This window comes from Rattus norvegicus, chromosome 1 (assembly GCF_021556685.1).
Source record: "Rattus norvegicus strain SHRSP/BbbUtx chromosome 1, alternate assembly SHRSP_T2T, whole genome shotgun sequence".
NCBI lineage: Eukaryota > Metazoa > Chordata > Mammalia > Rodentia > Muridae > Rattus > Rattus norvegicus.
This window is the reverse complement of record NC_141534.1, coordinates 134536504-134548923: the sequence shown is the minus strand read 5'-3', so window position 1 is coordinate 134548923 and position 12420 is coordinate 134536504. Positions and strand designations below refer to the sequence as shown.

The window sequence follows — 12420 nt, the reverse complement described above, 5'->3', positions numbered from 1 at the left end:
ACGTGCAGTCCTGTCTGGAGTTGACTCTGGAAGGAGTGTGGAGTCACCTGGATTACATTCTCTGCCGTTCAACAGGGCGGAGTCTGCGACGTAGATGAAGCATGGTGTGCAGGGATCCTGATTACACACGAGTGCAAATTCTGCAGGTCAGGACCAAACACAGACCTTTGGAATCCCATGTGGATCAGTCCTAAAGCAACCCTCCTATCCTATCTCTGGATCTGAGACTCTCCAGTGTTTCATATAAAACGCTGTTCGGGGGGGCTGGAGGAGATGGCTCAGCCCTTAAGAGCACTGACTGCTCTTCCAGAGGTCCTGAGTTCAATTCCCAGCAACCACATGGTGGTCCACAACCATCTGTTATGAGATCCGATGCCCTCTTCTGGTGTGTCTGAAGACAGCGACAGTGTACTCACATACATAAAATAAATAAATCTTTTTTTTAAATGCTGTATTTGCATAGAATTCGCATTCTAAAGACTAAGTCATTGCAAGATGACACCCAGAATCTAATGTGCAAATGCTGTGTGAATAGTTGTTAAGCTGTGTCATTGGGGGGCATAATGACAGGGGAAACAGGCTTACACTGGCAACTTTGTATAGCACACATTCCGGGAGTTGTTGAATCCACAGATGGGATGCAGTAAATGAAGAGCTGGAGCCACCCGAAGTCAGAAGGAGGTGGATGGGACATTTACCGAGCAAACGCTTCTGTCCCCGGCACTGCCCCTTGAGCTTTCAGAGGATCCTTCTCGGGCTGTTGGTCTATACATGTCCAACAATGCCCATGAGGCTTGGAACTGCAGTGTCTGGGCATTGTTATTTATCAAAAGGCAATGGGCCAGGTCTTTGGACTCAAACCCTGGTGTGACTCCTGTCAACCACATGTTACTAGAGAGATCACGGAGTGGCACTCCTTCTCCCCAGCTCTCCTCTCGACTGTCACGAGGACTGAAGGAATCCTGTACCACACAAGAGGAGGTGGAAGCACATTGGCACATACAAGCTTTTGAGAAGGATGAAGCAACTTTTATCAAACTTTTTAAGCTTCGGCCAGTTTTAAAATGAAGCTTACTTTTATTTCTGGAGGCTGGAGATATAGATCAGTATCTAGGCACTGGCCTAGCTGCAGAAGGTCCTGGCTCTAATATGTAATATGCATGCATGTGTGCACACACACACACACACACACACACACACACACACACACACATTTGTTTTTTTTTTTCCTAACATAGAAACTGTAGAATCCTATAGAATTCAGGAAACTGAAGCAGGGAGTTGGCTGGTACAAGACCAACTAGGGCTAGCAAGATGAAAAACAGAAAAAATACACCTTTAATCCCAGCGCTTGGGAGGCAGAGGAGGGCAGGTCTGAGTCCAAGGCCAGCCTGGTCTGCAAGGGAGCTCCAGGACAGCCAGAGCTACACAGGGGGGAAAAACTGTCTCAAAAGAAAGAGCAAAAAACCCTAAGTATTTATTTTCATTTATAAAATGAATCAATCATCATAGCACTGCTTGCCTACTCCATATCCCCACATCCCAGAACCTCCCTGAACGCCACCTCAGAGAGCTGGGCACCAGGCAGTCATGGCCACTGTACTGTAAGCACAGGAGGCATCCAGTTCTGGCCTTAATTTCTGTCTCCAGTATCACCAAGCTTGCTGTCCTGAGGCTGACTAGCTTCTCCCCATTCTGTCTACTCTTTGTCAGAGTCTCAAGCAAATGCGCCATGTCTGATGGAAATGAAGTTGTAAAGGATTAGCCAATTCCATTAAGCAGCCTTTGATTCCTCACAGAAGCACCTCGATCACTGTGGCATGGAAGGAAATCACTCCCTCCTGATGTCTTGTCTGGAGCTGACCTGGGGCTCTCCTGGCCAGAGCTTCAGCTGGGAACACTCTGGGACTCCTTGCTCTTGTGTGGTGGTTCAAGCTCAGGACAGCATCCACTCATTTCTCTCCCTTTTCCACAGCAGTTTTCTGTGCTCTGAAGCAAAGGCACCAAAGAGGAAGAGCCGACGGAGAAAACGTGTATCTCAGTGTGGTGCTATTCTTGGTTGTCAACTTGACTATACCCGGAAGTAACTAAAACCCAGAAATGGAGGACAGACCTGGATTCAATTCTAATTGGATCTTTGAGTTGGGCCACACCTTCTGCTGTCAGCTTATACAAGGACATGGAAGAAGGAAGCTTGCCCTCTGCCTGCTTGCCTTCACGCTCGCTGGCAAGTCCACTCCGTCACTGACATTACAATCTACACCTTCAGGATCCCACTGGATACCGAAGACCGACTGAGACGTCCAGCCTTGTGGACTGAAAAACTACGAGACTCTTGGACCTTCCGTTCCTAGGCAGCCATTGTTAGAATAACAGGATCATAACCTATGAGTCAGTATAATAAATCTCCTTTCCATATATAGATTCATTCTACCTGTTTCTCTAGAGAACTCTAATACACACAACTTCTCAAAATGAAAACTCAAGGACCTAACTTAAAACTGCCATCTGCAGGGCAGGGTAGAAGCCACTCTGGCTGGACATCGGGAGGCCCTGGGTTCTATCCCCGATCCTGGGATTTGGGGGGAAGGAGCACCTTCTAGCTACAGACCAGTTACTCTCTACAAAGAGAACTACAAATTCAAGTGTTCAGATTGCCTTCTATAGACAGGATATATAAACCAGTATTCTCAAAAAGAACAGAACCAATGGGATGGTGTGTGTGCGTGCGTGTGTGTGTGTGTGTGTGTGTGCCTAAAAACATACACTATCTTAGTTGCTGTTGTATTATTGTGAAGACACACCAAGAGAAAGCATTTAATTGGGGGCTTGCGTACAGCTTCAGAGGGTCAGTCCATTATCATAATGGCTGGGAGCAGGATGGCAGCCAGGGATGGTGCTGAAAAAGTAACTGAGAGCTGTATCATAATCAGCAGTCTGCAGGCAGGAAGAGACACTGGGCCTGGCATGGGTTTTTGAAACCTCAAAGCTCACCCCCAATGACACACCTACACCAGCAAGGCCACACCTCATAATCCTTCCCAAACAGTTCCACTAACTGGGGACCAAGCATTTAAACAAATGAGCCTATGAGGACCATTCTTATTTAAACTACCACATCCTGTTCCCTGACCCCACTGGCTTATATCATAATGCAAAATGCATTTAGTCCAAGTCCAAAATCCCCATAGTCTTTCTGTTTCAAACCTTTTCTAAAGTCCAAAGCCACCTCTGAGACTCTTGCAATCTCTTAACTGTGACCTCCTAAAAAACCAGGAGGCAAATTACATGCTTCCAACATACAATGGCACAGAACATACATTACCACTCCAACAGGGAGGAAAGGGAGCTCAGTGAGGAAACACTGGACCAAATCAAGACTGAAGGCCAGCTGGGCAAACTCCAAATTCTGCATCTCCATGTCTGATGTCAAAGTGCTCTTCAGATCTCCAACTCCTTCCAGTGTCGTTGACTGCAGCACACTTCTTTCTCTTGGAATGGTTCCACTCCCTGTTATCAGCTCTTCCTGGCAGGTATCCCACGGCGTTGGCATCTCCAACTTTTTGAAGTTTCCAATAAAATCCAAGCTTAGTTTTCACAGTTTCACATAATGGCTTCTCTGGGCCTTCACACGGGGATTCCTGTGCCTCCTTGGCTTTCTTTAGCCACAGAGGAAGGTTCCAGAGCCCCTTTCCCATATCATATTCCTTGATAAAGCCAGAACTTCATAAAGGTTTATGGCTGAGGCCGCCAAGTTCTGCTGCTTGCTGGTGCTTGAACTTGCCCCAGTCACTGACTTGCATTTGCGTAAACTTTCCTTTGTTGTTTAAGCCTAAAAATATCCCAAGTCTTTTATCTCTTTCTAGGTTGCAGATTAGCTGGGTGGGGTCTTGCCCTGAAGTTACACTCCCTTTATTCCATTTAAAAAATGAGCCTTTTAAAAAAAACTCTCCTTGAGCACAGAGTTTGGCTTCGTTTCCCAATGTACATTTTTATTTCTCTTTGCCTTGCTCCTTCTTTTTCATTGGGATCTGCCTATGAGTGGCCACTAGTAACCGTGTGATACAGTCAATACTAGGCCGTCTTGAAATCTCCTCTGCCAAGGACACGAATCTAAAATTCTTCAATAATGCTCAGGTAGGTTTTTAAGGCAAGGGCAGAAAGCAGACACGTACATTCTTTGCCAAAGCGTAAGCACGTTCTCTAGGTCTCTTGCTAATATTTCTTGCCCTCAGAAACTTCTTGAGGTGCACCTGCAGAGTCTGCATCATCCTCAGCCCTACTCTCTCCTCCATGATCCTACTAGGATGTTCCATTGAGTCACTTCCAGCACTCAAGTTAATTAGTGCAGAGCATTAGAGCATTCAAAGTCCCAAAGTCTTCCACATTCTTCCAGCAAACAGCATGGTCAGGCCTATCACATGATATTGCTGTGTGGAGCAACTTCTGTCTTATTGTTCTGTTGCTGTGTGGAGACACCATGACCACACAGATGTGTGTGTGTGTGTGTGTGAGAGAGAGAGAGAGAGAGAGAGAGAGAGAGAGAGAGAGAGAGAGAGAGATGGATTAGAAGATCAGTGTCTTAGTCAGGGTTTCTATTTCTGTACAACAAAACATCATGACCAAGAAGCAAGTTGGGGAGGAAAGGGTTTATTCAGCTTACACTTCCACATTGCTTTTCATCACCAAAGGAAGCCAAGGCTGGAACTCAAGCAGATCAGGAGGCAGGAGCTAGTGAAGAGGCCATGGAGGAATGTTACCGGCTTGCTTCCCCTGCCTTCTCAGTTTGCTTTCTTATAGAACCCAGGACCACCAGTCCAGGGACAGCACCACCCACAATGGTCTGGCCCTCCCCCACTTGATCACTAGTTGAGAAAATGCCTTACAGCTGGGTCTCATGGAGGAATTTCCTCAAGGGAGGCTCCTTTCTCTGTGTTAACTCCAGCTTGTGTCAGGTTGACACACAGAACCAGCCGGTACAGTCAGCCTTAGGTAGTAACAGCAGGATCACCCCTAAAGCTGCATACCTGGCGGTTACTCTGTCCGTGAGGCTGGTGCCCCAGCAGTAGGAGTCCCACGGTCTCTCTCACTGAAGCAGGAGAGGGGAGCTGGTGGGAGCTTCTCAGTCCACCTGGCCTGGCACTTCAGCAGACCCAATCTGGTGCTGGAGACCTGTAAGGTTCCTGGGGAGACACTGGTCCTTGGCCCACAGTGACACTGGAAACAACGGTTCTGCTGTCTGTGGTGGAATTAGCAGGAGCAATAGGTAAATCCACTCAGCCACCAGGAGGAGGCCAAGGGTGCTGATACAGATGAGCTTCCTTCTGACAAACCCTTTCATCCAGGCTCTACCAGAAGGTGCTGCCCACAATCAGGGCAGGTCTTGCCACATCAATCAGGGCTGACACTTCTTCAAGTGAGGCTCCCTAGTCAGGTGATTCTAGTTTGTGATACACTGGCATTAAAAGCAACGATAATACAGAAGGTTAGTATATACAATATTAAAAAAATACCCTGAGAAACATAAACACCAAAAATAGTCATTGAGTAAACTGGCCAGTAAACTGAACAAATAGATCCCAAAAGAAGAAACACTAGAAACACAAATGGCTAATAAATAATCTGAAAAGTTTCCAATTTATTTGACAATTGGGAAAATGGAAATTAAAGCAATAATCTCAATATTATTATTTCAGCCAAAGCTAGAACTCAATCCAACAGCCCATCAGCTGGTGAATGGATGAACAAATGCAGTGTCATATCTCCATGTGGTGGAATATTATTCAGTCCTGAAAAGGAATGGAGTGCTGACACATGCTGTAACACAGGCAGACCTCTGATCATTGTCATCCTAAGTGAAGAGAGCCAGCTGCTGATAAAATCTAAGATAAGACTGCAGTTATGTAACATGCTCAGAGTAGGCCTCTCTAAGCAGAGAGTGTGGATGGGACACCTAGGGAAAGGGTGCCAATGGACACAACACTTATTTTAGGCAGTGGCTGCAGAAGCCCTGAAAATCACTTTTACATTCAGTAAACTATATTAGCAACAACTGTTTAAAACCAATATAAGGGCTGGAGAGATGGCTCAGCAGTTAAGAGCACTGTCCGCTCTTCCACAGGTCCTGAGTTCAAATCCCAGCAACCACATGATGGCTCACAACCATCTGTAATGAGATCTGATGCCCTCTTCTAGTGTGTCTGAAGACAGTAACAGTCTTACTTATATACATACATAAGTAAATAAATCATTTAAAAAAAACTAATAGAAACACCCTGGGCACTGTCATCCCAGCACTCTGGAGACTAAGACAGAAATGGTGTGTTTGTGTAGCCTGGGTTACACAGTAAGACCCTGTCTCAAAGTGAGTGGGGAAGGCAAGTTCCTAAAGAAACTGAGTAAAAACAGAATTGATGACATTGTATAAACAGGCTCTCCAAACAGTGACAAGCAAGAGATCCTTAGGTGTCCTCCTAGACAGCACCTGCACCAACCTAGGAATGGCATCCACTGTGCCACCACCAGGGAGGGTACTTCTCCAATCCAGAGAACCTCTCCTAACTCCATGGGCACTTTGCAAATCCTACAGTTATTAATTCATAGAAGGGCTTTACTGAACAATAATGTTATTAAATCCCAGTTAATTCTCATATAAACAGAAAACACAAAATCTTCACAACACACAAACTACATGTTAAAGGATGTGTGGGGTCCCACAAAAAGCACCCCTTGGATGCTCATTTCACATCTGTGGTCTGGGCTTCCTTCAAACACCATGTGCAAATGGGGGCCTCGTGATGTCCCAATATGGAGCTGCAAGTTCTGCTTCATTACAGTTGGGCCCCTCCCTCTTTACAAAGAGAAACTGCAGGGGACACTCAAGGACAGCCCACCCAGAGAGAGCATCTCCCTGAGGCTGAAACCAAGCCTCAGCTTAATGTCCCAAGCACAACACAGAGTTTGTTCCACAGAAAGCATACTGGTGGGTAGGTGGATGGGTGGATGGAAGAAAGAAGAAAGGAAGGAGCAAGAGAGACAGATGGTAGGGGATATAGAAGTGAATCGAGAGAGAGAGAGAGAGAGAGAGAGAGAGAGAGAGAGAGAGAGAGAGAGAGAGAGCATGTGCATGTATGGTTGTGTGTGTGTGTGTGTATCTTAGGGTTTTATGCTGTGAACAGACACCATGACCAAGGCAACTCTTATAAAAACATTTAATTGGGTCTGGCTTACAGGTTCAGAGGTTCAGTCCATTATCATCAAGGTAGGAGCATGGCAGCATCCAGGCAGGCATGGGACAGGCAGAGCTGAGAGTTCTGCATCTTCATCTGAAGGCTGCTAGTGGAAGACTCAGTCCCAGGCAGCTAGGGTGAGGGTCTAAAAGCCCACATCCACAGTGACACACCTACTCCAACAGGGTCATACCTTCCAAGAGTACCACTCCCTGGGCCTAGTGGATACAAACCATCACAGTATGTATACACACATATATACAGATAAATGGGTAGAGGAAGGGGGAGAAAGGAAGAGAAGAAATGAAAGAAACAGAAGAGAGAGAAAATGAGAGATGTATGTGTGTAGGCATGCATGATACAAGCATGTGTGTGCTTATGTAGAAATAAGAAATAAGCAAAGAGCTGAATGCTTTGATGACTGTAAGGTCCCACAGAGTATGTTGTTTGACCATTCAAGGCCAGCTTTCTCTGGGAGAAATCCTCCTCCCACATCCAGACATCTGGACGCAATAGCATTGAAGGCAACACTGGGCCTAATGCAGTCCAAGGTGCACAGTGGCTAGCTACCCTCTGGCCCTGGCATAGTTGACATTATCCAACCCTGGTGCTTGCCCTCAAGGAGCTCTGAAGTGACAGACAAGCCCCCCCTGAAACGCTCTGGTGTCAGGGTCTGAGGTTACTGCAGGGTTGAATGTACAACATGGATGGGTACCTTGGTCCATCTCTGAGACAATTTCCACCAAGGGAAAGGGGACACACTCATTCGCGTGGTCTCATGCAACTCCCTCCTATACACCTTGGGAATAGACGCAGTGGTAAAGGAATGAGCTTCTGAAGTCTTGGATCTGCCATCAGTTGCCTTTCAAAAGTGGCTCCCATTGAGTTCTTCAGACCCTACAAGGGGAGCCAGAGATAATGGACACCACCCTCAGGCTCAGATCCTGGGGAATCCAGACGGACCTCTCAGGAGTTAGGTGTCAAGTTCACACCTAACTCTCTTCCTCACATGCTTCTGCCATGGCTCACCAACCAGCCCAGAGGCTGCCAATGTCCTCTGAGCTCCCTTCCCCTCTATCTCATCCCAGGAGGGTCTCAGGGATATCCAAGTTTTGATACATTGTTGGTCATTCTGTGTCCTCTCCGGTTCTCCAATGATCCGTTCCTGAAATCAGAACATAAAGCAAAAGCGTTCACCTCAAACACCGTGATGAGGTCATGCTGGACAGTGCAGGTCCACATTGTGTACATATTTGCTGGATGGACCCAAAGGCCAGCCTATATAAGACTTGAGTAAGGTCAGAGCAGAGCAAGAGGGCCATGCATTCAGCACCAGCATCTGATGGACAGATTCAGCTAACCACAAGTCAGAAGACTCCAAAACCACTCAGGCTGTACTGGGCATGCCCACACTTCCCAGGTCATTATCAACAGTACTGAACAACTATTTTCTTTTTTTTTTTTTTGTTTGTTTTTTGTTTTGTTTTGTTCTTTTTTTCGGAGCTGGGGACCGAACCCAGTGCCTTGCACTTCCTAGGTAAGCGCTCTACCACTGAGCTAAATCCCCAGCCCCCTGAACAACTATTTCTGTGGTGCTCACTGCACTGGGTGCCCAAGACATCTAGAGATGATGTCACGTGTGCGGGAGGGTGAATGAAACAGGGACACCGTTTTACACCAGGAGCTTGGGAGGGTCCTGAAACCAACTCCCATAGACACCAAGGCACAACTAGACTTCTTTTTTGTCTATTTCTCTGTTTGTTTATTTGTTACAGGGTCTCGTGTGTTCCAAAATGTCCTTGAACTCTCCAGGAAGCTAAGAATGCCCTGATTTTCCTGCCTCTACCTCTTTTGGGCTGGACTCACAGGAGTACACAAATACACCGAGATTATACAAAGCTTTGTGCAGCTGCTGGTTGAAGGAAGGGGTGGGACATTTTCTTCATTGGTGTAGCAGGACGGTGCTATAGCGGGACGGTGGTGTAGCGGGACGGTGGTGTAGCGGGACTGTGTAAGGAGGAAGGGTTAGGAGAAGAAAGAGGGTCAGGGGGAGGGGAATGGGAAAAACAGAGGGGAATGGGGCAGTGACCGTGGTCAATGCAATATATACAAGTGGAAAGTGTTTTAACTGAGGGCAAATGTTTACCCATGTACAACTTTCAAAGATGAGCCAAGACTCACTGGAATATCTTATGCCTCTGTGGAATCTTGTCCCAGAAATCATCTGCTTAACAGAATGAGCCCTGTTGCTTCACATGTACAAGAGTTAGGTCTTAGACTTGACTCTTGAAGGATTTCAGAGCAATCACCCAGTGTGCTGGCTTCAGGGAAAACACCCAAATCTTATCAAATATTGAGCACTGAGATGCTAAGAAAGACTTGGTAACCTATTTCCCCTCAAGACTCCAGTCACCCTGGAGCATCTCCCAAACTCCCAACTTCATCCTCTTTCTAGCAGCCAGAGCAGGGAGGCAGTGGGAAAAGAGCAAGGTGGATTTCTCTTTGCTTTTGTTCTATGCTAAAAATGCTGGTCTGCAGCCAGATTTGAAATTCAAACTTTTCACTAATTCTCTAAGGATGCCTGGGTCAGGCTCCTAGTTTCCTTCTGACTTCATGAGTGCTTGTCTGTCCAAGAGATGGAACTGCAAAAACAAAAAGTGTACTTGTAAAGGTCTCCTCTTATCCCATTCCCTCCCTCTATCCTCGACATCAGCATGGCCCACTGCCAGGGAGAAGCCCGGCAGACCAGGTGTCCAAGGAGCTGGGAGCTGCCAGGCGGTCACTAAAAAAGGCCAGTGATCGCTAAGGGGAGAGAGAGGCTGTGAAATGACACATCGAGACTGTACCTGTGGCTTTCTCCTTGATTAAAGTGTGTGGGTCCATCATCCTGAGAGGTCTGCCTGGGAGTGTCCGTGTCCTCTTCAGAACATTTAGGGTGCACAGTGCTCCCTAAACAAGAGAACAGGATAAGCGAACCTCTCCCTGCACATCGATGCTGGGGCCCCACTCCATTCTCTGCTTTGATCTTTGCTACACTGCTGTCCTCTGAGGCCAGCTGCAAGGTGTCAGGGATGTAAAGTGGTAGTGGTTCAGTGGCAGGGATGCAGCTCCACTAGGAGAGTGTTCTGCACGCACAGCACGCCTGGCTTCAATCTCCAGCATCACATACACCATGCGTGGTGGCGCCCACCTGGCATCCGGGACCTTGAGGTAGGAGGACCAGAAGTTCAAGGTCATCTATATCATTCGGGTATTAGATCTTAATAAAAATTTGGTTTGGAAAAAATTTAAGGGCTGGAGAGATGGCTCAGTGGTTAAGAGCACTGACTGCTCTTCCAGAGGCCCTGAGTTCAATTCCCAGCAACCACATGGTGGCTCACAACCATCTGTAATGAGATCTGATGCCCTCTTCTGGTGTGCCTGAAGACAGCAACAGTGTACTCACATACATAAAATAAATAAATCTTAAAAAAAAAATAATTCTAAGCACTTAAAACCCCTTTCAGCACACTTCATCTCTCTAACACAGAGTTTTTGCATCAGACAGGAAAGGGTAACTTCCTGTGGACTTCGTAGTTTATAAATGAATACAGAGGCCTCATAAGCCTTATCCACTTACTCTCTAATGCCTAAGAAAATGCCTGCCCACACTGTTATCAAATGAAAGAATACATGGGTGGACAGATGGGGTAGATGAAAGCGTTCTCAAGTTCCCATTGTTCCTTATCTTTTTGTGTGCAGTGAGAGAATTCACGCTAACAAGAATCAAATGTTTACTTGCATTTTATTCCTAACCAACTAATGTCCCATAACTTTTAATACACGAATTGGAAAGATAACCTATCTGGGGAACTAGACAGTCAGGTGCCTGTGCCGTTTCAGGACTGCAGTGCATAATGATAGCCACTAGAGGGAGCCATAAAACCTGCCCAAAACAGAGCTCTGCAATAATCTCCTCGCAGTAAACTAAGCCGGTTATTTAGGCTCGCCACATTCCCAGGCATACTGGATCACCGTAAAATTGCTGTTGCTGCTGTAGTATGTAACGTACAGCTAATGAGAACAAGCTGCAACAAGTCTCGGACTCCAGTTTGCTGGCCCTCTGACTTTAGAAAAGCAGGCTTCCCTTTCCATGGCAAAGCATTCGCATCACCATCTATGTACTTAATCCATCTAGGGTTTTTTGTTTGTTTGTTTGTTTGTTTGTTTTTGTTTGTTTGGTACGTGACAAAGTGAACACGATAAATTCATCTAGAAAAAAAGAAAATAAAATTGTGAAATTTTAAAAGGAAAAATTGTTTTAATTTCACACTTCCAGCAATATTTTTTTCTAGCAAAAGAACATTTCCTTGTTGACATATTTGGTTTCGCCCCGCCCCCCTCCCAGCATGTGCAGACTGACTAGGAAATCACGGCAGAGGGAATTATGATACTATAGGTCAAGTTTCAAAGGTTTCCCATGTAACTGAGAGGGGGTCGAGGAGACATTTCCCACACACTTCTCTCCCAAAAGGTCTGGGAAAAAAAAAAAAAACTAACAATTTCCAGGATCATTACAAGCCACAGATGTTATCAACAGCTAGGGCTATGCAAACTTTAAAAAGACCTAGAAAACAAATGAAGCCACTTCACACACATTCTGAAGCATTTGCATGGGGCCGGGGACTCTCCCTTCGAAATGCGCACGTCCATGACTTCTCCAAACTCAAAAGCAGTGTGCGTGGTGTGGAGGGGGGGTGGGGGGAGGGGTTGTTGTGTGTTTGCTTCCGATTTCATTTCCCCACACACAAAGCGGTAGAGACCCTCTAAAACAGCGGTTCTCAACCCACCAGTCATGACCCCTTTGGAAGTCGAACAATCTCTTTTACAGGGGTCTCATATCAGATATCCTATGTATCAGATATTTACACTCTGATTCATAAAAGGAGCAAAATTACAGTTACGAAGCAGCAACGAAAATAATTTTATGGTTGGGGGGGGGGGGGTCACCACGCCGTGAGGAACTGGATTAAAGGGCCACAGCATTAGGTAGGTTGGGAACCCCTACTCTAGAATAGCAGAAATACGGGAGCAAGAGTTAGAATATGGAAAATATATTCAAGAATTTAACGAAGGAACGCTAGGTATCCCTGGCTAACTGAAGATTAAAATTAAGTGACATGGTGAGTGAGATGCCCAAGGTAGAGAACAT

The 12420-nt window shown here is 46.1% G+C and overlaps 1 protein-coding gene across 52 annotated transcripts in view; it reads right to left on the bottom strand.

Annotated features, from left to right (window-relative positions):
* Window positions 1–1447: 1447 nt before the first annotated feature.
* The window catches only part of Fam169b (family with sequence similarity 169, member B), an 86226-nt gene continuing 75253 nt past the window's right edge, over window positions 1448–12420 (bottom strand). For 25 of the 52 annotated variants that reach the window (XM_087589300.1, XM_087589303.1, XM_087589350.1 and 22 more), the window contains 2 exons: window positions 10076–10178; window positions 5608–8394 (listed from right to left, as the gene is read on the bottom strand). In XM_087589300.1, coding sequence (XP_087445426.1) covers window positions 8325–8394; window positions 10076–10178 — 173 coding nt within the window. In that variant the 3' untranslated portion in view covers window positions 5608–8324. 52 annotated transcript variants of the gene reach the window in all.